Below are 14,925 nucleotides of genomic sequence, written 5' to 3' on the forward strand. Positions count from 1 at the left end.
TCTCACTCTTGGTAATTCGTCCAGCAGCCTCATTTCTTTGCTGCTCTATATGCCCTACTTACCTTTGAACAGTAATAACATTTATAGGGAGGAGGAACTTTTTAAGAGATAGATTGGATTATAGAGTTAAGTATACGTATTTTGTTATTATGTGCCTTGAAGTCATTTTTGACTTATAGCAACCCTAAGGCTAATCTATCATGGATTTTAATTTTCAAGATTTGTTCAGGGGGAGTTCCATGATTGCTGTCCTTTGTGTCTAAGAGAGTTTGACTTGTCTAAGGTCACTTAGTAGATATTCATGGCTGAGTGGGGATTTGAACCTTGTTCTCTAGAATCATAGGAGTTTATCAGACAAGGGGAATTGGAAGTATAATCCAATGGCAATCTGAATGCAATTATGGGGTTTAACGTTATTGTGTGATAACCCACTACACACAAATTTGGGCAATGGGAAGTCAGTCCGAACGCAATCATGTGGTTTCACGTTATTGCATGATAGACTACCACATGCAAATTCGGGCAATGGCATGCTATTTTCGGGCAATGGGGAGCCAGTTTGAATGCATATTCACGTAAACTAGCTACTTTAAGTGTATGCGTTTTGGCCCCACTTTCTTTTCATTTGAATTTAAGAGAAATTCCTCCCGTTTGATAAACTCCAAAGTCCAAATCTCAAACCATCACACCATGCTGGCTCTCAGATATGCATCGATTGTCATATAAATATAGATGATCTAAATCTAAAAATGACAATTTTTCACCAGGGGTATAGCAGAGCCAGGGCATGTGGCACTAAAAATCCAAGACTTTTTGACTATGGCGGTTTACAGACCACCCTTTTGGGGCGGCCTGTTCCTGCCCCTTTCTCTGCTGGATCGGGGCCTCAGCTGCCACAGCGGCAGCCTCTGAGGCCCCGATCTGCCGCTTTCCAGGCCGCGGGGAAGCGGAAAAAGGCCGCTTCCCCGCGGCCTGGAAAGGGGTGTCCTTGGGGCTTCATGCCCCAAGGACACCCAATGGCGGCGGGGACAAACAGAAAGGGGCCACTCGGCTGCGCCCAGTGACGCAAAGCTGGAAGGAGCTCTGAAATGGAGCTCCTTCTGGCGCCGCAGAAAGGGCACCCCAGGCGCCCTCACGCGGCACCAGGACGTCACTTCTGCACCGCTCCGTTTGGAGGTGGTGCAGGGATGTCATCCCAATGGCGGCGCCCATGTAGAATGGGCGCCGCCATTTTGTACGTACTAGGTACGTACTAGAGTTAGGGTGTCCGGAAGGGACGCCCTTTTGTAACCCTAGTACATACGTAGGATGTACTTTTTGCCCATGTGGAATGGGCCTATGACATTTTTTGCCACCCCTTTTCGAATCCCTTGTTCCCCTTCTGTTTAGCTACAATTCCCAAAGTTAACTAGCAAGTAAATGGATTTTTCCAACAATGATGTACTGTTATGAGCAAACATATCCATCTTGTAAGCCAAAGTATTTGGATGTAGCTTTCTAAAAGTCCTATTCCTGGCAGAGACAAATGCTTCTAGAAATTGTTGTTGATCAACACAGCTATGGACATTTTTGGACTCTCCATGGCATTGCTGCTACTGCAGTGGGCCTGCACTTCAAGTTGTAATAGTACACAATTCCTGCTTCTAAAGTTCATGTTAGATGTTTCTGGTTTCGCAAAAAGCCCTTCACATCTATTTGTTTCATTGTGCTTGTTGAGATGAGCCTCTATTCTGTGCTGGCACAAGCTCGAGCCTGAACAGAGGACTCTTGTTATTTCCCTTCCTTCCCTGTAACTTCCCTCCTCCTCCTCCACCACCACCCCCTGCTATACCCCAATACAAAGGAGGCATTCAGCCAGTGAAGACTGGGCAGTGCAGTGAGGAGCTGTTGTTCTAGACATAAACTGAAAATGATTTTCTGTCATCAGAAAACTTTTTTTTAATGCTCACAAAAAAAAATGACAGCTGATTTAGAATTTCAAAGCTCTGGGTCCTAATTTAGCAACCAGCCCATTTAAATAATTTTTACACAGAAATGCATTTCTTCATTTGACTCCACTTGCAATCTGGAGTAGGATAGCCCAAATTCCGGTCTATGATGTAAAAGAATGAGGCCTCACTGAAGCTATCCACAGTCATATGACCAAATAATTATTAGGAACCAAATATTTATTCATGAAGCATCAACAATATGCTATACTATGTGCTTAAAATATGCAAATATAAAAGTTCCCTTAGGGGTATCACAGTTTAAATATACAAGACAGACAAGAGAGAGAAAAGAGTGGGAAAAGGAAACTAGAAATGTGAATATGCCAGAAACTGTAAACTTAGAAGGGTGTTAAGTCTTGAAATGTACATATTGAAAAAAATATAAGAGTACAGTGTGCCCGCGCCATACGCAGGCGCACCATACGTGGCCTTGAGCATACGTGCTCAAGCCGCGGGGCGCGTGGGGCGGAAGGGGCGGCGCGTCCCATTCAATTGAATGGGTGCGCGCGCCTGTTGTGCGCTGCGTGCGCGCACGCTGCCGCACCGCCGCGCACAAGCCCCATTGTTTCCAATGGGGCTCGAGCATAGGCGGAATTCGCCTTACGCGGAGGGATCCGGAACGGATCCCCCGCGTAAGGCGAGGACGGACTGTAATTTCTTATGTAACATCAAGTGTGCCTGCGTGCATCTGCATATTCAAGCATGTAAAAGAATCTTACAAAACCAGAGAAATTATTTTAGTAATACTCTATAAATTACATCAAAAGCACACAATCAGAGATATCATGCATAGTGGCATCCATAAGAATACATCCAGACTAGGATTATATTGTGCAATTCCTCTACCCCAAATTTCACAGGGGTCCAGATGCTGTCATCATCAACTTGTAATGCTCCTCTTTCGCTCCTCATTGTTTCATCTGTTTCTTTTCTTATCAGAGAAATGCAGAAGGGCTCCACAATGCCTTTTGATTCTAGACACTATCTAGAATAATTGTCTCTAGAAGCTGTACATCTGGAAACACCTTTTGTCTTTTCCTGAGATTGTCAAGTCAGCGCAGGCTATAAAACAGAAGAGAATGCGGTCAAATTTTAACTTGCAAGTGATGTGATCCATCAATCAGAACTTGGACTTGTTACTTGTGTCTATAACCAATTGCATTAAAGTATTTTCCATTTCTATGCACGGACAGTAGGGTACCATTTTGTTGTTGTTTCTAGGACACGTTTCTAGGATGAAGGACCATCACCTCCCAAAAATAGTATTCTACGGTGAACTTGCCACAGGTCAGCATAAGAGGGGCGCCCCAAAGAAGAGATACAAAGACTCCCTGAAACAACATCTCAGGCTTGGCCAAATTGTCCACCAACAATGGTCTGACCTGGCCTCGCATCGGGAGACATGGAGACACACAATCCACGATGCTGCAGCCTTTTTTGAAAGCTCACGCCGAACAAGTCTCAAAGAGAAACGACAACGCAGAAAGAACCGCAACCCAGAAACATCACCCAAGGAGACTTTCCACTGTGCTTTCTGCAACCGGACCTGTTTATCCCGGATTGGCCTTTTTAGTCATCAACACGCTTGTACAAAGCACGGGATGAGTCCTTCCTGAATCTTCGTTCATGAAGCAAAGCCAGAGAGAGATGTTGTTTTGTCACTTCTAACTTATGGCAACCCAAAGGCAGCCCTATCCCAGAGTTTTCTGGGGCTGTCATTACCCTCCTCTAGGCTGAGAGAGCGTGATTTGCCTAAGGCCCTCCAGTAGGTTTCCACAGCCAAGCAAGGATTCAAACGCTGGTCTCCCAGAGTGCTAGTCCAACACTGAAATCATGCTGGATCCAACTTTATACTTGTATCAGTTTTTTTAAAAAATGACAATTGTATGTGTTTTTTGGCCTATACATTTCCTATATGTCAAACAAACAGATAAACCCAACATTAGTCCTATCTGGAACAGACCCACTGAAATCAAACTGAATTTAAACTAGTTGTGACTAATAGATCCCCTTCATTTCAACACTGGATTTAACCCAAATTCTATTACGATGCTTATAGCAGCAAGCCAGTTAAGAAATCCTGTTCTAATCAGCTTACTGGAAATTAGCTCTTGTGTCACAGAGTGGTACCATGCATGGGGTGGCAGACGAGCAGCAGTATAGACAGTGGTAAATGTGTATTATTCAGCAGTTTGATACTTCTTGTATCCTGGCTCTGTCCTATGGAATATTGGTATTTATAGTTTTGGGAGGTTCTTAGACTTTCCTGCTAGAGAGCTCTAGCTTGTTTTCCTAAATTGTAGAACTGGAGCATTCGAGCAAGAATTATCAGTCTCCTTTTCCCCTACAAAACAAAACCCTCCTATAAATTCCAAAGAATGGAGCCAGGGCAGTGTGCTATAGATAGACCTTAGAATTTTCTGCTAGAATAGCTGTAGTGCTGTTGTTCAGGGTGATGGACCAGAATTTTGTAACCGTGCTTCTCCATATTAGAAATCCCAAGATTCTGTAGGATGGAGCCATGACAATTAAAGTGGTATCCAGCCATTATAACTCTGTAGCAGAGTTAGTCCTTGGATGGGGGACCACCAAGTAATACCAGGTGCTTCAGCTATTTCAGAGGAAGGAACTAGCAAAACCACCTCTAAGTATTATTATTATCATTATTATTATTATTATTATTATTATTATTATTACACCTCATTATTATCCCATTTTTTCCAATGTTGGAACTCAAAATGGCTTACAATATAAAATAATACAATTAAAAACGTACAAAATTGAATTTGCCTGAGAAAACCCATGAAATCCATGGTGTCACCATAAGTCAACAGGTGACTTGATGACACATGCATACACACCATGCAGACAGACTCTTAGGGTGCTACCAGTTGAGGCAAGCAAAGATTTTTTTTTTATTCAAAGAGGCTTCAGAAGGATTTTTAATAGACATGCTGCATCTTTCACTATGTTTGAATGTATTTTTAACTGTTTTAAATTAATGTATCAATTGGCTTGGTTATTTAATGGGTTTTAAAAACTTTTGTACTATTATTGTTTTACCTGTTTTATTTTAAACATACACCATAAGCTGCTTTGGATGCCATATTGGGAGAAAAAGGGGATATAAATTAAATAAATAAATGAAACAATCCCACCACAGCAGCACGCACATAGACGAGGCTCATCCATCCATCCATCCATTCATCCATTCATTCATTCAGAGCATTTATTTATAGCCTCTCACCCCTCCAGAGCCATAAAGTGATGAAGTGTTGAGGGGAGTTTTCCAGTTAAAAATCCTGAAATAGTTACGTACTATCTATGGAGACAAATATTTAGTCCCATAGTTTACCAAATGGAATGATAAACATACAGTTGTTATGTCTACTTAAACAGTAGTTTTTTTTAAAAAAATTATTCTCTTACTTGCACAAAAACAGGATAGGTCCCGCACAATATCCTTTTTAACTCAGCAATCACTTTCAGAAAACAGATCAAAATTTGGAGACCGCTAAGAGCTATCAGAACAGAAAACAAAATGATGTTCCACTCCACTACATAAGCAGGTTCAGAGCATTGAGACCAGGAGGTCTGATCCGTGAGGTAGCTATCAGAGAAACAGAAGCATAAAAGAATTGGAGTTATATTGTTGTCACAGACATAGCTAAGGTCCTGTCAAATTTTGTAGATGAGGGAAATATTCAGAGCTTTATTTCCCACTCAGTCTTGTCAGCAACACAATGATGTCCCATCTTCTTATCCATCTTGGATTCTAGCCCACTTTATCAAATGCATCAAGTGCAACTTCATACACCTGCTGAAAGAACTAGAGTGGATGAGTTTATGCCTGATAAAACTTATTAGTCTTTAAGGTGCCACAATGTTCTTTGTTGGCTTTGCTCTTTCCAAACAAAGTAATTTCAAAATAGAAAGCAGAATACTTTTATCTCTCTCCTTTGAGTTAAAAGTATGTACAGCGCTGTGCAAATCTACAGTGCTATATAAATAAAGCATAACAACAACAACAACAACAACAACAACAACAACAATAATACACAATGATGGTGGCTCCTTTTTGACCTGTTTCTGTTTCTTATTTCTTGTGAGGTTCTTCAAGCAACAATACCTGTATATATACAGGCTCTGCACTAAAGCTGATAGCTGTCCAGTGCAAGCAGTAGCAGTGGCCTGGATAATATTTTTGCTTCCTTTGAGTGACATTTTCCCCATGCATGCTTGCTCCTTCTGCTCACACTCAGCAGGGAGCAGATATAGATCTTTCAGTGAAAGGTAGCTTTCTCTAACCCAGTGCTCTCTGAATATATCTGAACTACATTTCCCACCATCCTCAGACAACATGACTATTTCCTGTGCTGTCTGGAAAAATGGGAGTTTCAGTTTAATGCATGCAGTTGAGGAATGTTGGAGTAAAGAATGAAAGTATGAGTTAGTGACATACAAGGAAATGATGTTAGGGTGGAAAAGGAATCTTTTTTGTCAGTGGCCTAGGAACAGAGGAGGAGAAGGAAGATGAAGAAGAGTGTCTGGAAATGAGGTTGGATGATTTGAAATGTGCAGCTATACACATGTAGGTTCATACCCTTCAATTGTACTGATTTGGCAGGGATAGTCCTGGTTAATTTGCTGCCATCTCACTTTTTCAGCTGTTTTTAAAATGTCTCCTCCTTGTCCCATCCTCCCCTGTCCTCAGCTAATGTCAAGTGCTGCAAAGTACACAGGAAGGTTGCACTCAGTTAACTCTTGTCCTTCCCTGTAAACTCAGGCAAGAGCAAACTGCTATAGCCTCTCTTAGCCTGTCTGCTCTTCTTCATTAATTTGTTATCTTAACCGTACTCTGATGTAACCTGCCCACATGTGTGCAGATTTTCCACTGTGAAATGTTGGAAGGCATGAAAGCTGTCACAAACTTTACAAAGGACAAGGGCAAGTGGATGAAAATGAAAGGATCTGCTACATGCAGAAGCACGCAAAGATACAGTTTTAAATCTTGGGACAAGACACAATTAATACATCTAAAGTTGCCCTTAGCAATAGCAGTTTTTCTTACCGGCCTGCAGTGTCTTTGAAGGCATATTCCCAGCCAGTTGCGGTTCTGCAGTATGGTCCCTGAACTAAGCCCAGAGTAGATATGATCAGACTGTATCCAGAGAATGCAATCCCTAGCAGGGCAAGCACAACTGAAATAAAACGCTGTGTTAAAGAGAGCACAGTGTTATATTTATGAGGATGCAGGAAAGACAGAAATGCTATCCTTTCTGTCACATGAGAGAAGTAAACATTTTCACCACATAAAATTATTTCCTTAGTCTAACTTAGTACTGAAGGTGATCAGTAACTGCAAGGTCAAGATCTTGTAGTACCTTTGAGACTAACTGTAGAAGAAGCTGTGGCATGAGCTTTCATAGGATTATATCGCATGCGAAGGAAGTGCCCAGGTCCCGTGTATAAATGGGGGTTAAATCCGGGAATATCCCGCAAAAGCAAGATTGTTTTCAGACTATGTCCCCGACATCGCCATTACCCCAGACTTAACTGGTGAATTAAAATACATGTTTTGTCTGCTTTTGGCCACTTTTTATTTTCAGGAAAATCCCAAAAGTAAAATGAGGTGCTTTTTGGCCACTTTAATCATGGATTAAGTCCAGGATAATGGCAACATCGGGCTACATAGTCAAAAAACGATCCCACTTTTGTGGGATATTCCCAGATTTAATCCCCGTTTATTCATGGGATTTGGGAACTTTGCCCCCCCCCCCCATGTGATAAACTCCATAGACTTGGTCTACTTCCTCAGATGCTTGGTGTGAACTGGTGCCCAGGAAGGACCTTTATAATCACAGTGTATGAATAGGCATGGAAATGCTAAACTTTTAGATGTGGTAATGAAGTGACAAATTCAATCAAAGCCAAGAAAGTTTTTTTTAAAATAGCCATAATGTTTTACAATGTTGCAAATCCACCTTAAGTCATGTGTTGTGAGAAAGACAGGAAAATAAATAGATAAATACAATTCTCTGTGTGTGTTGGGGGGGGGGGGGGGTGTCCAAACTTTAAAGATGCTGAACGTCAGGCTAAAACCTAGAGTTGATTCACTGCTCCACTGACCTGGCAACCACTAATAACCACTGGTACACAAAAGGAGAATTTATCCCATATGAGTGTCCTTACCCAGATTTTTTTGCAAAAACATGCATTTCTTATTGGATTTGCTGTCAAAAGTCCAAGCTGGGAGCACAGATTTATAAAGGGTTTTAGGGTGGGGGGTGGGGGGGGGCAGGGGGAAGCAAGATACAAGAAGATAGGGAATTTGTTACTGGCATAGAATTTGTTTGACTGTTTAGTTGTTTTTAGTTTAATTCCAGGAAGTCAGGGTGTCACAAACAGCCATGAACTTCATGAGGAGCAAGGTAACAGGAAGAGTATTGTTCAAAAATGCTGCTGCAGGGGAGAGCTGTGAGTCTGTTGTGGACCTTGCCTTAGAGAGGATAAAGCAGTTACAGCAGGCCTGCACAACATACAGCCCGGGGGCCACACACACAGCACACCAAAGGATTTGGGGCAGCCCTTGAAGATGTGGAACAACTTCAAGGCTCCTCCTCTGCTGCTTGGCCTTCTCCTGAGGAGAGGGACATGTGGAGGAGGAGGAGGACAGACAACTGCTAGCCCTGCAAAGCTCCTCCACTGCTTGGCTTTCGCCCCAGGAGAGGGCCAGGCAGAAGAGGATGGAATTAATATTAATAATATGTATTATTTTAATTACTGATAATTAATATTAATTAATTAATATTTAATTAAAACCTATCTGTGACCTGAAGACGTTTAGCCTATTTTAGTTTTGGCCCCTTCCTACTGCCAAGTTGTGTAGGTCTGAGTTAGAGTGAAGGGAAAATCTGTGCCCTTTGACACTACACAGATATAGTTCTATGATTTGAATGAAATTGCTATTATGTATCTTCTGGACTTCTAGGGTTTGTAGCAATGGCAAAGTGTGCAGTGTGAAAGGGTCCATTTTAATTCCACACACAGCCATCAAACATCATATATGGCGTTAGTCCTGTCACTTTCTCTGAAAATGACCTGCCTCACAAGGTTGTTGTGAAGATAAGGTGGGGAGAAAGACAGCCATGTACACCCATCGCTTGAATTCATAAGGATATAGTCTGTATATATATGTAGCTAATACCAAAAATAAATATTAAAACTGTATATTTAAAGCATAGGTATTATAGACCATAGGAGGATAATTTTGATGCTTCCTTCCTGAGACCGTGATGCACTCACTTCCCAAGACTTTTTTGTAGCATTTCCAAGCAAGCCAATTATAGTCCAAAAAATAACTTTCCTAAGTGCTGGATTCATCCTACAGGAAAGGAAACCTAAAAGAATAAGGTGTTAGCAGGGTATATTTGTTGATAGCATTAAAAAAGGGAATAGGAGGAAGGAAAGGTTTCCATCCATTTGAGAGTGGTGGGACAGCAATCCTTCCTGTTTTTGTTTTTCTCTGTTCTCAGCAGAGATGCAAGAGGTAAAGTGAGAAAGAGAACAGAAACAGTAGAGGCTAAAGGAGTAAAAGGAGAAGAGAGTTTTTATAATAAGAGCACCAAGCATAAATCGAGATACTGACCCTGTATGTTCTAGTGCAGCTCTCATTCTGACAGCATTTGTGAAAGGTGTCTTGATCCAAGATTATTAAAAGTACTGCCAGCATAAGCATCTGGAAGAGCAGGAATGGATATCAAAGAGGACACTGAATCAAGCTAAGCCATTACTGGATCCTGGCTGTCTCAGAAGATTAATACCATTCTGATCAAATAGTGCCATATATCTTGTAGTTGTTGTTGTGTGCCTACAAGTCATTTCCAATTTATGGTGACCTTAAGGTGAATTTATGATGGGATTTTTCTTGGCACTATTTGTTCAGAGGGGGTTTCCCTTTTCGTTCCTCTGAGGTTGAGAGAGTGTAACTTGCCTAAGGTCATCTCCATTGACATGACTGAGCAGGAATTCAAACCCTGCTCTCTACAGTCGTAGTCAAATGCTCAAATCATTACACCACACTGGTTCTCACCATAATCTACTCTGTATATAATTAAATTCAAAGAAAGGCATGTTGGAAGGACATTTTTCATAGATGATCAAAAAAAGGAAACAACTATGTGATGAATAATCTAATCTCCCTTCAGTGATCAATAGACAACCCATGTTGACTTTTCATTGCAGTTACTGGTGTTTGAACAGGCAGAGATCAAGCATGAGCATTCACTTTCTCATCTACAACATTCCTAGCAAATTCAGCTTTCCCGTGATAGCAGTCCTTTTTTTACCATGTGATAAAAAAGTAGAAAGAGCTTTCTCACCTTGGACAGAAATGAAATTAAAAGGATGCCCAAGATAAAAATATTGATTACAAAGATATTTAAAAAAAAGATTTGGGGCCTTTCATATGCACACATACAACACTATTATGATTCATATATCAAATCCTGAGATTTGCATTTTAGGGAGGAATTTCTCAGCAAAAGAGCTCTTTTGCCTTGCCAGACTACAAATCCCAGGAGTTCATAGTATGTTGCCATGGCAGTAAAAGTTGATTCACAGCACAATAACAGAGTGCATCTACACTGTAGAAATAATGCAATTTGACACTACTTAAAATTCTGTAGACCATCCAATGGAATCCTGTGACTTGTAGTTTTACAAGCATTTTAGCCTTCTCTACCAGAGTGCTGGTAGAGTAGTATGGATCCATGGCAGTTAAAGTGCTATCAAACTACATTAGAGTGTAGATGCACCCCATGTCATGTGAAAAGCCCTTTGGTTTTCACACAGAGATTTCTTCTATAGCATCACAAATAGAGGGAATACCACTCTACCTGCCAAGTCATAATTGCACAAAAACTTTTCATGCTAAGGTGAACAGAGAAGCCCTCTCAATTAAGATCTTCATATTGGCCTTTGTAGAATTATAACTTTTGGGGGGGAAGTTGTAATTTGTTAATATCTGGCTAGGCGGGTGTCCCCTTCCTCCCTCACCGCTCCATGTGCGTCCCTCCCAAAGCTGCATGCTCGGTGGAAGAGGACGACCGGTACTGTTCTTCGGTCAAGGGTATACGATAGCTGCGCTCCCCTGCTAGAACCTCCAAACAAGCTCAGGGTGATGTATATTTACCTGGCTGTAAAAAAGGAAAGTTATGCTGAACAGCATGCTAGGCATTCAGCCTAGCATACTGTTTAACTCTTAAGACCTCTACTATGGGACAGATACAAATAAGAATGCCACCACTCAGCAAAGCATTTGTTTTAGACATTTTTCTGTGCATTATGTGTCTGGAATTAGTTCTAAAGCTCCTTTCGATGCCAACTCTTGGCAACAAATTAAAAAAAATCATTAAGGGTTGTCTGAAAACATGAAGAGTGCATGTTTATATTTGCTTTACCCAAATAACTGATTAACTATAACCAACCCTCATGCAGTTGAGAACAGACTCCTCTTTTAAAAGTTAAACACTTTTAGATGTCTCCTGCAAATTTTACCTGTAACTCTATAGGATCTTAATATTTGATAGCTATTCTGGTACAATATTGATCTTAGGAGCAGCCTAAAGTTAACCACAACAAACTCAAAGACTTCAATGGGACATACAGTATTTTCAGGTACATATTATTGCTGATATGAATGCATACTTTAATTGCACTGATATAATTTGCTTCAAGTATACCTTTGGAACAGAAAGGCAAGACAAAAATGCTTTGAACACATACCTGTAATTGAAACAAACAATTTCAGTGTCAGTTTGTTCCAGCTACTCTTCACTTTGATTGTACTCTCTGGCTGTACAAGTATAACTAGAGATGTGCTGATACTGTCCCAAATTAGTGAAAATATCCATAAACCCCCTATTAGATGGCAAATCAAGCATGCAGATTCATGAAGTATGCTGTCTTGAAGTAAATGCTCTTGCATGTCATAATCTTAAACTACCTGGAACTGAAGTACAGCTAGTAAACAAGTCCTACACTAAGACTTATCCCCTTAAAATTTTGAAATATTAGGGCACTAGCATCCTTTGATTTGGAGATACTGAATAAATTGACAGGCTGTAAATTAATAGAATTATTCTTTGCTCCTTTCTACTTTTTATATCACAAGACAAGATTAAATGGTCATGTTGCAGTTAGTGCCTTGCAGCAGGGTACATCAGAAATGCAATTACCATAGTAAAAAGTGCAGAAGCCACACTTACCATTATACCAGAGAAACAGATTCCTTCAAAATACCACACATAGTTGGTGAGGTTGTTGCTGGATGCATACAAAGATTTCCCATCAGGAAAATATAGCAGGATATTTATAACAATGCTCCAAAGCGCAAAGGGGATTAACAAGCAACTCAGACAGCCACCACATTTCTGTAATCCCATCTCTAAAGGGCAGAGAAATTGCCCTTTCTTTCCCCCAAGTTATCAAATACTACTTGCTGTCTTGTTTAAATTGAGTTATTTTGCATTTACAAGAACCAGTTGCTGGGATATGGTTCTTGTCAAACAAGTCCAATGCACAGCAAATGAAGGCTTTGCTGTTCACAGAACAATAGATCTGAAAAGGGAGGGGATGTTCCTCTAAGGAACTTTGCTTCCCTTTGGAGTCTAAAGGGAATTAGCTGCTTAGACCTCAGTCAGTCTTTAGAAGATAGTATTTCTTTGAATGGAAAGAAAACAGACCAAAACCAGGAACAGATCCTGTGATTAGGAAATTGTGCTTATTTACTTTTTGCCTTTGTAACAAGCATGCATTTCATTTTGGAGGAAGTTTGCTATTGCCTTCCTCTCTGAGGCTGGGAGAGTGTAACTTGCTCAAGATCACCCAGTGGGCTTCCATGGCCAAGCAGGGAATCCAGTTTTATAGTCTAATGCTCAAACCATTGCATCACACTACCACCACCATAGAAGACTTGGGCCACTTCGAGGCCTTGTTTACACTACTTTACTCATTACAAACCCTCCCCCCCCCACAAAAAAAATCTGGGGTGATAAGGCCACACAATAAATGGCCCCATCCTTCCCAGATCCAGGGTATACTTCCTTATTGTTTAAACTCAGTGTCTGTGCAGTGGGGAGAGTGGCAGTGGACCCAGGAAAATTCATATGGACAGTTGGGTAGTGTAGACAATCTGTCTTAGTCGTGGTGAACCTATGGCACACGTGCCCTCTCTAGCACACAGAGCTCTCTCTGTGGGCACACGCACCTTTTCCTCCTCTTCCCCCACCCTTCTGTGCATTTAACTGGCTTCGGGAAGCCAGTTAAAAGGCATGGGAGGGTGGGGGGAGGAGTGGAGCACAAATGCTCCAACAGCTAGTTAAAAGCACGGAAAGGCAGGGGAAGGAGTAGAGGGGGGGTTGCCCTTGCCATCCCTTGAGGCTGAGAGAATGTGACTTAGGTGTGTGGTGCCTTCAAGTTGTTTCCGACTTATGGCAACCCTAAGGTGAAAATATCATGGAGTTTTCTTGGTATGATTCATCAGAGAGGGGTTTGGTATTGCTAGCCTGGGGCTGAGAGAGTGTGCCTTGGGTTTTCCCCGCCCAGAAGTCCTGCTTCCCAAAAGTCCTGCCTCTAGAAGGTAGAAGTCTTGCCTTCAGAAATCCTGCCCCCAGAAGATAGAACTCCTGCACTCCCAGAAGTCCCCCCTCCAACACCAGATGACACCCAGTGCAGGAATGCCATGGAGTTTGGACACTCAGTCTCTAAAAGGTTCACCATCACTGATGTCCCTGTGGAGAAAAATTGTATGTAGCATTTCCAGGGACCATTCAGACTTTTGTTCCTAGTGTAGACTGGCTCAGCATCATGGACCAGAATTAATGTAAGTAACTGAAATCTAAGAACAGAAGTAAGTTGCTACTTTAGCCTCATGATGCAAGACAGATACTGCTATGGAAGCTAAGAACAGACAAAGCCAGGCCTTACTCATGCTTTTTTCCATATCATCCAATATTATCCAAAATGCCCCATCACCATAAAAATACTACCTTATGCATGATTTAGGAAGCCTCTTTGCACATTTTATAGGGACAGGATTTCTCTTAGTGATAGACCATGCATCAATAGCATGCATATAATGACACATAGGGGTTATACGGATGGGCGGCATGCAGCCGCCCCTATTTGCCCCGGATTGGTGCCACAGCAACCACATGCACTGGCACCAATCCACTCCCTGAAGGGAGAAAAAAAAGCTGCCCCAAGCGGCTCCCTGGAAAAGGCATCATAAGTGCCGCAGCACTGCGTTATGACATCCTTTCCATGCTGCGCTGTTTGGGTGCTGCGCCAGATGTGTGTCATCATGGTGCATGCCATCTAAAAGGGCGCGTGTCAAAATGGCACCCATGCTCAGCCTTCACCCTGTGCACTGGCCGGCACTAAGTGCCGGTCTGTATAATCCCTTAGTGATGAGCGGTCTATGGCAGTCTTTTTCTACTAGAAGGAAATGGTAGCAGTTCATGGGAGCCAATGTGATGTAGTGATCTGAGTGTTAGATTCAGGTTCCAGGAGACCAAGTTCTGAATCCCTGCTCAGACATAGAAACCTACTGGGTGGCCTTGGGCAAGACACTGTCTCATCCTCTGAAGAAGGCAATAATAAACACCCTCTGAATAAATCTTAGAGAATCATAGAATTGTAGAGTTGGAAGAGACCACAAGGGCCATCCAGTCCAACCCCCTGCCATGCAGGAAATCACAATCAAAGCATCCCTGACAGATGGCCGTCCAGCCTCTGCTTAAAGACCTCCAAAGAAGGAGACTCCACCACACTCCAAGGGAGTGTGTTCCACTGTCAAACAGCCCTTACTGTCAGGAAGTTCCTCTTAATGTTGAGGTGGAATCTCTTTTCCTGTAGCTTGCATCCATTGTTC

At 41.8% G+C, this 14,925-nt stretch overlaps 1 protein-coding gene across 1 annotated transcript; it reads right to left on the minus strand.

Annotated features, from left to right (window-relative positions):
* Positions 1-2,150: 2,150 nt before the first annotated feature.
* Positions 2,151-14,035, minus strand: TM4SF18 (transmembrane 4 L six family member 18). Its single transcript, XM_042457984.1, has 5 exons — positions 12,260-14,035; positions 9,640-9,729; positions 7,063-7,205; positions 5,421-5,601; positions 2,151-3,053 (listed from the first exon to the last, which is right to left on the minus strand). The coding sequence occupies exons 1-5, from the start codon at positions 12,434-12,436 to the stop codon at positions 3,039-3,041; spliced, it is 606 nt and encodes a 201-aa protein (XP_042313918.1). The 5' UTR covers positions 12,437-14,035; the 3' UTR covers positions 2,151-3,038.
* Between the last annotated feature and the right edge of the window lie 890 nt (positions 14,036-14,925).

Source organism: Sceloporus undulatus, chromosome 3 (genome assembly GCF_019175285.1).
Source record: "Sceloporus undulatus isolate JIND9_A2432 ecotype Alabama chromosome 3, SceUnd_v1.1, whole genome shotgun sequence".
Classification (NCBI taxonomy): Eukaryota; Metazoa; Chordata; class Lepidosauria; order Squamata; family Phrynosomatidae; genus Sceloporus; species Sceloporus undulatus.

Excerpts from the sequence above, each read along its gene's own strand:
- TM4SF18 (XM_042457984.1), bottom strand. The coding sequence starts at position 12,436 with ATGGGATTACAGAAATGTGGTGGCTGTCTGAGTTGCTTGTTAATCCCC. Across the intron at positions 7,206-9,639 it reads GCTGCACTAGAACATACAGG|CGTTTTATTTCAGTTGTGCT; the intron begins GTCAGTATCTCG and ends TCTTTAACACAG. Across the intron at positions 5,602-7,062 it reads TTCAAAGACACTGCAGGCCG|CTACCTCACGGATCAGACCT; the intron begins GTAAGAAAAACT and ends TTTCTCTGATAG.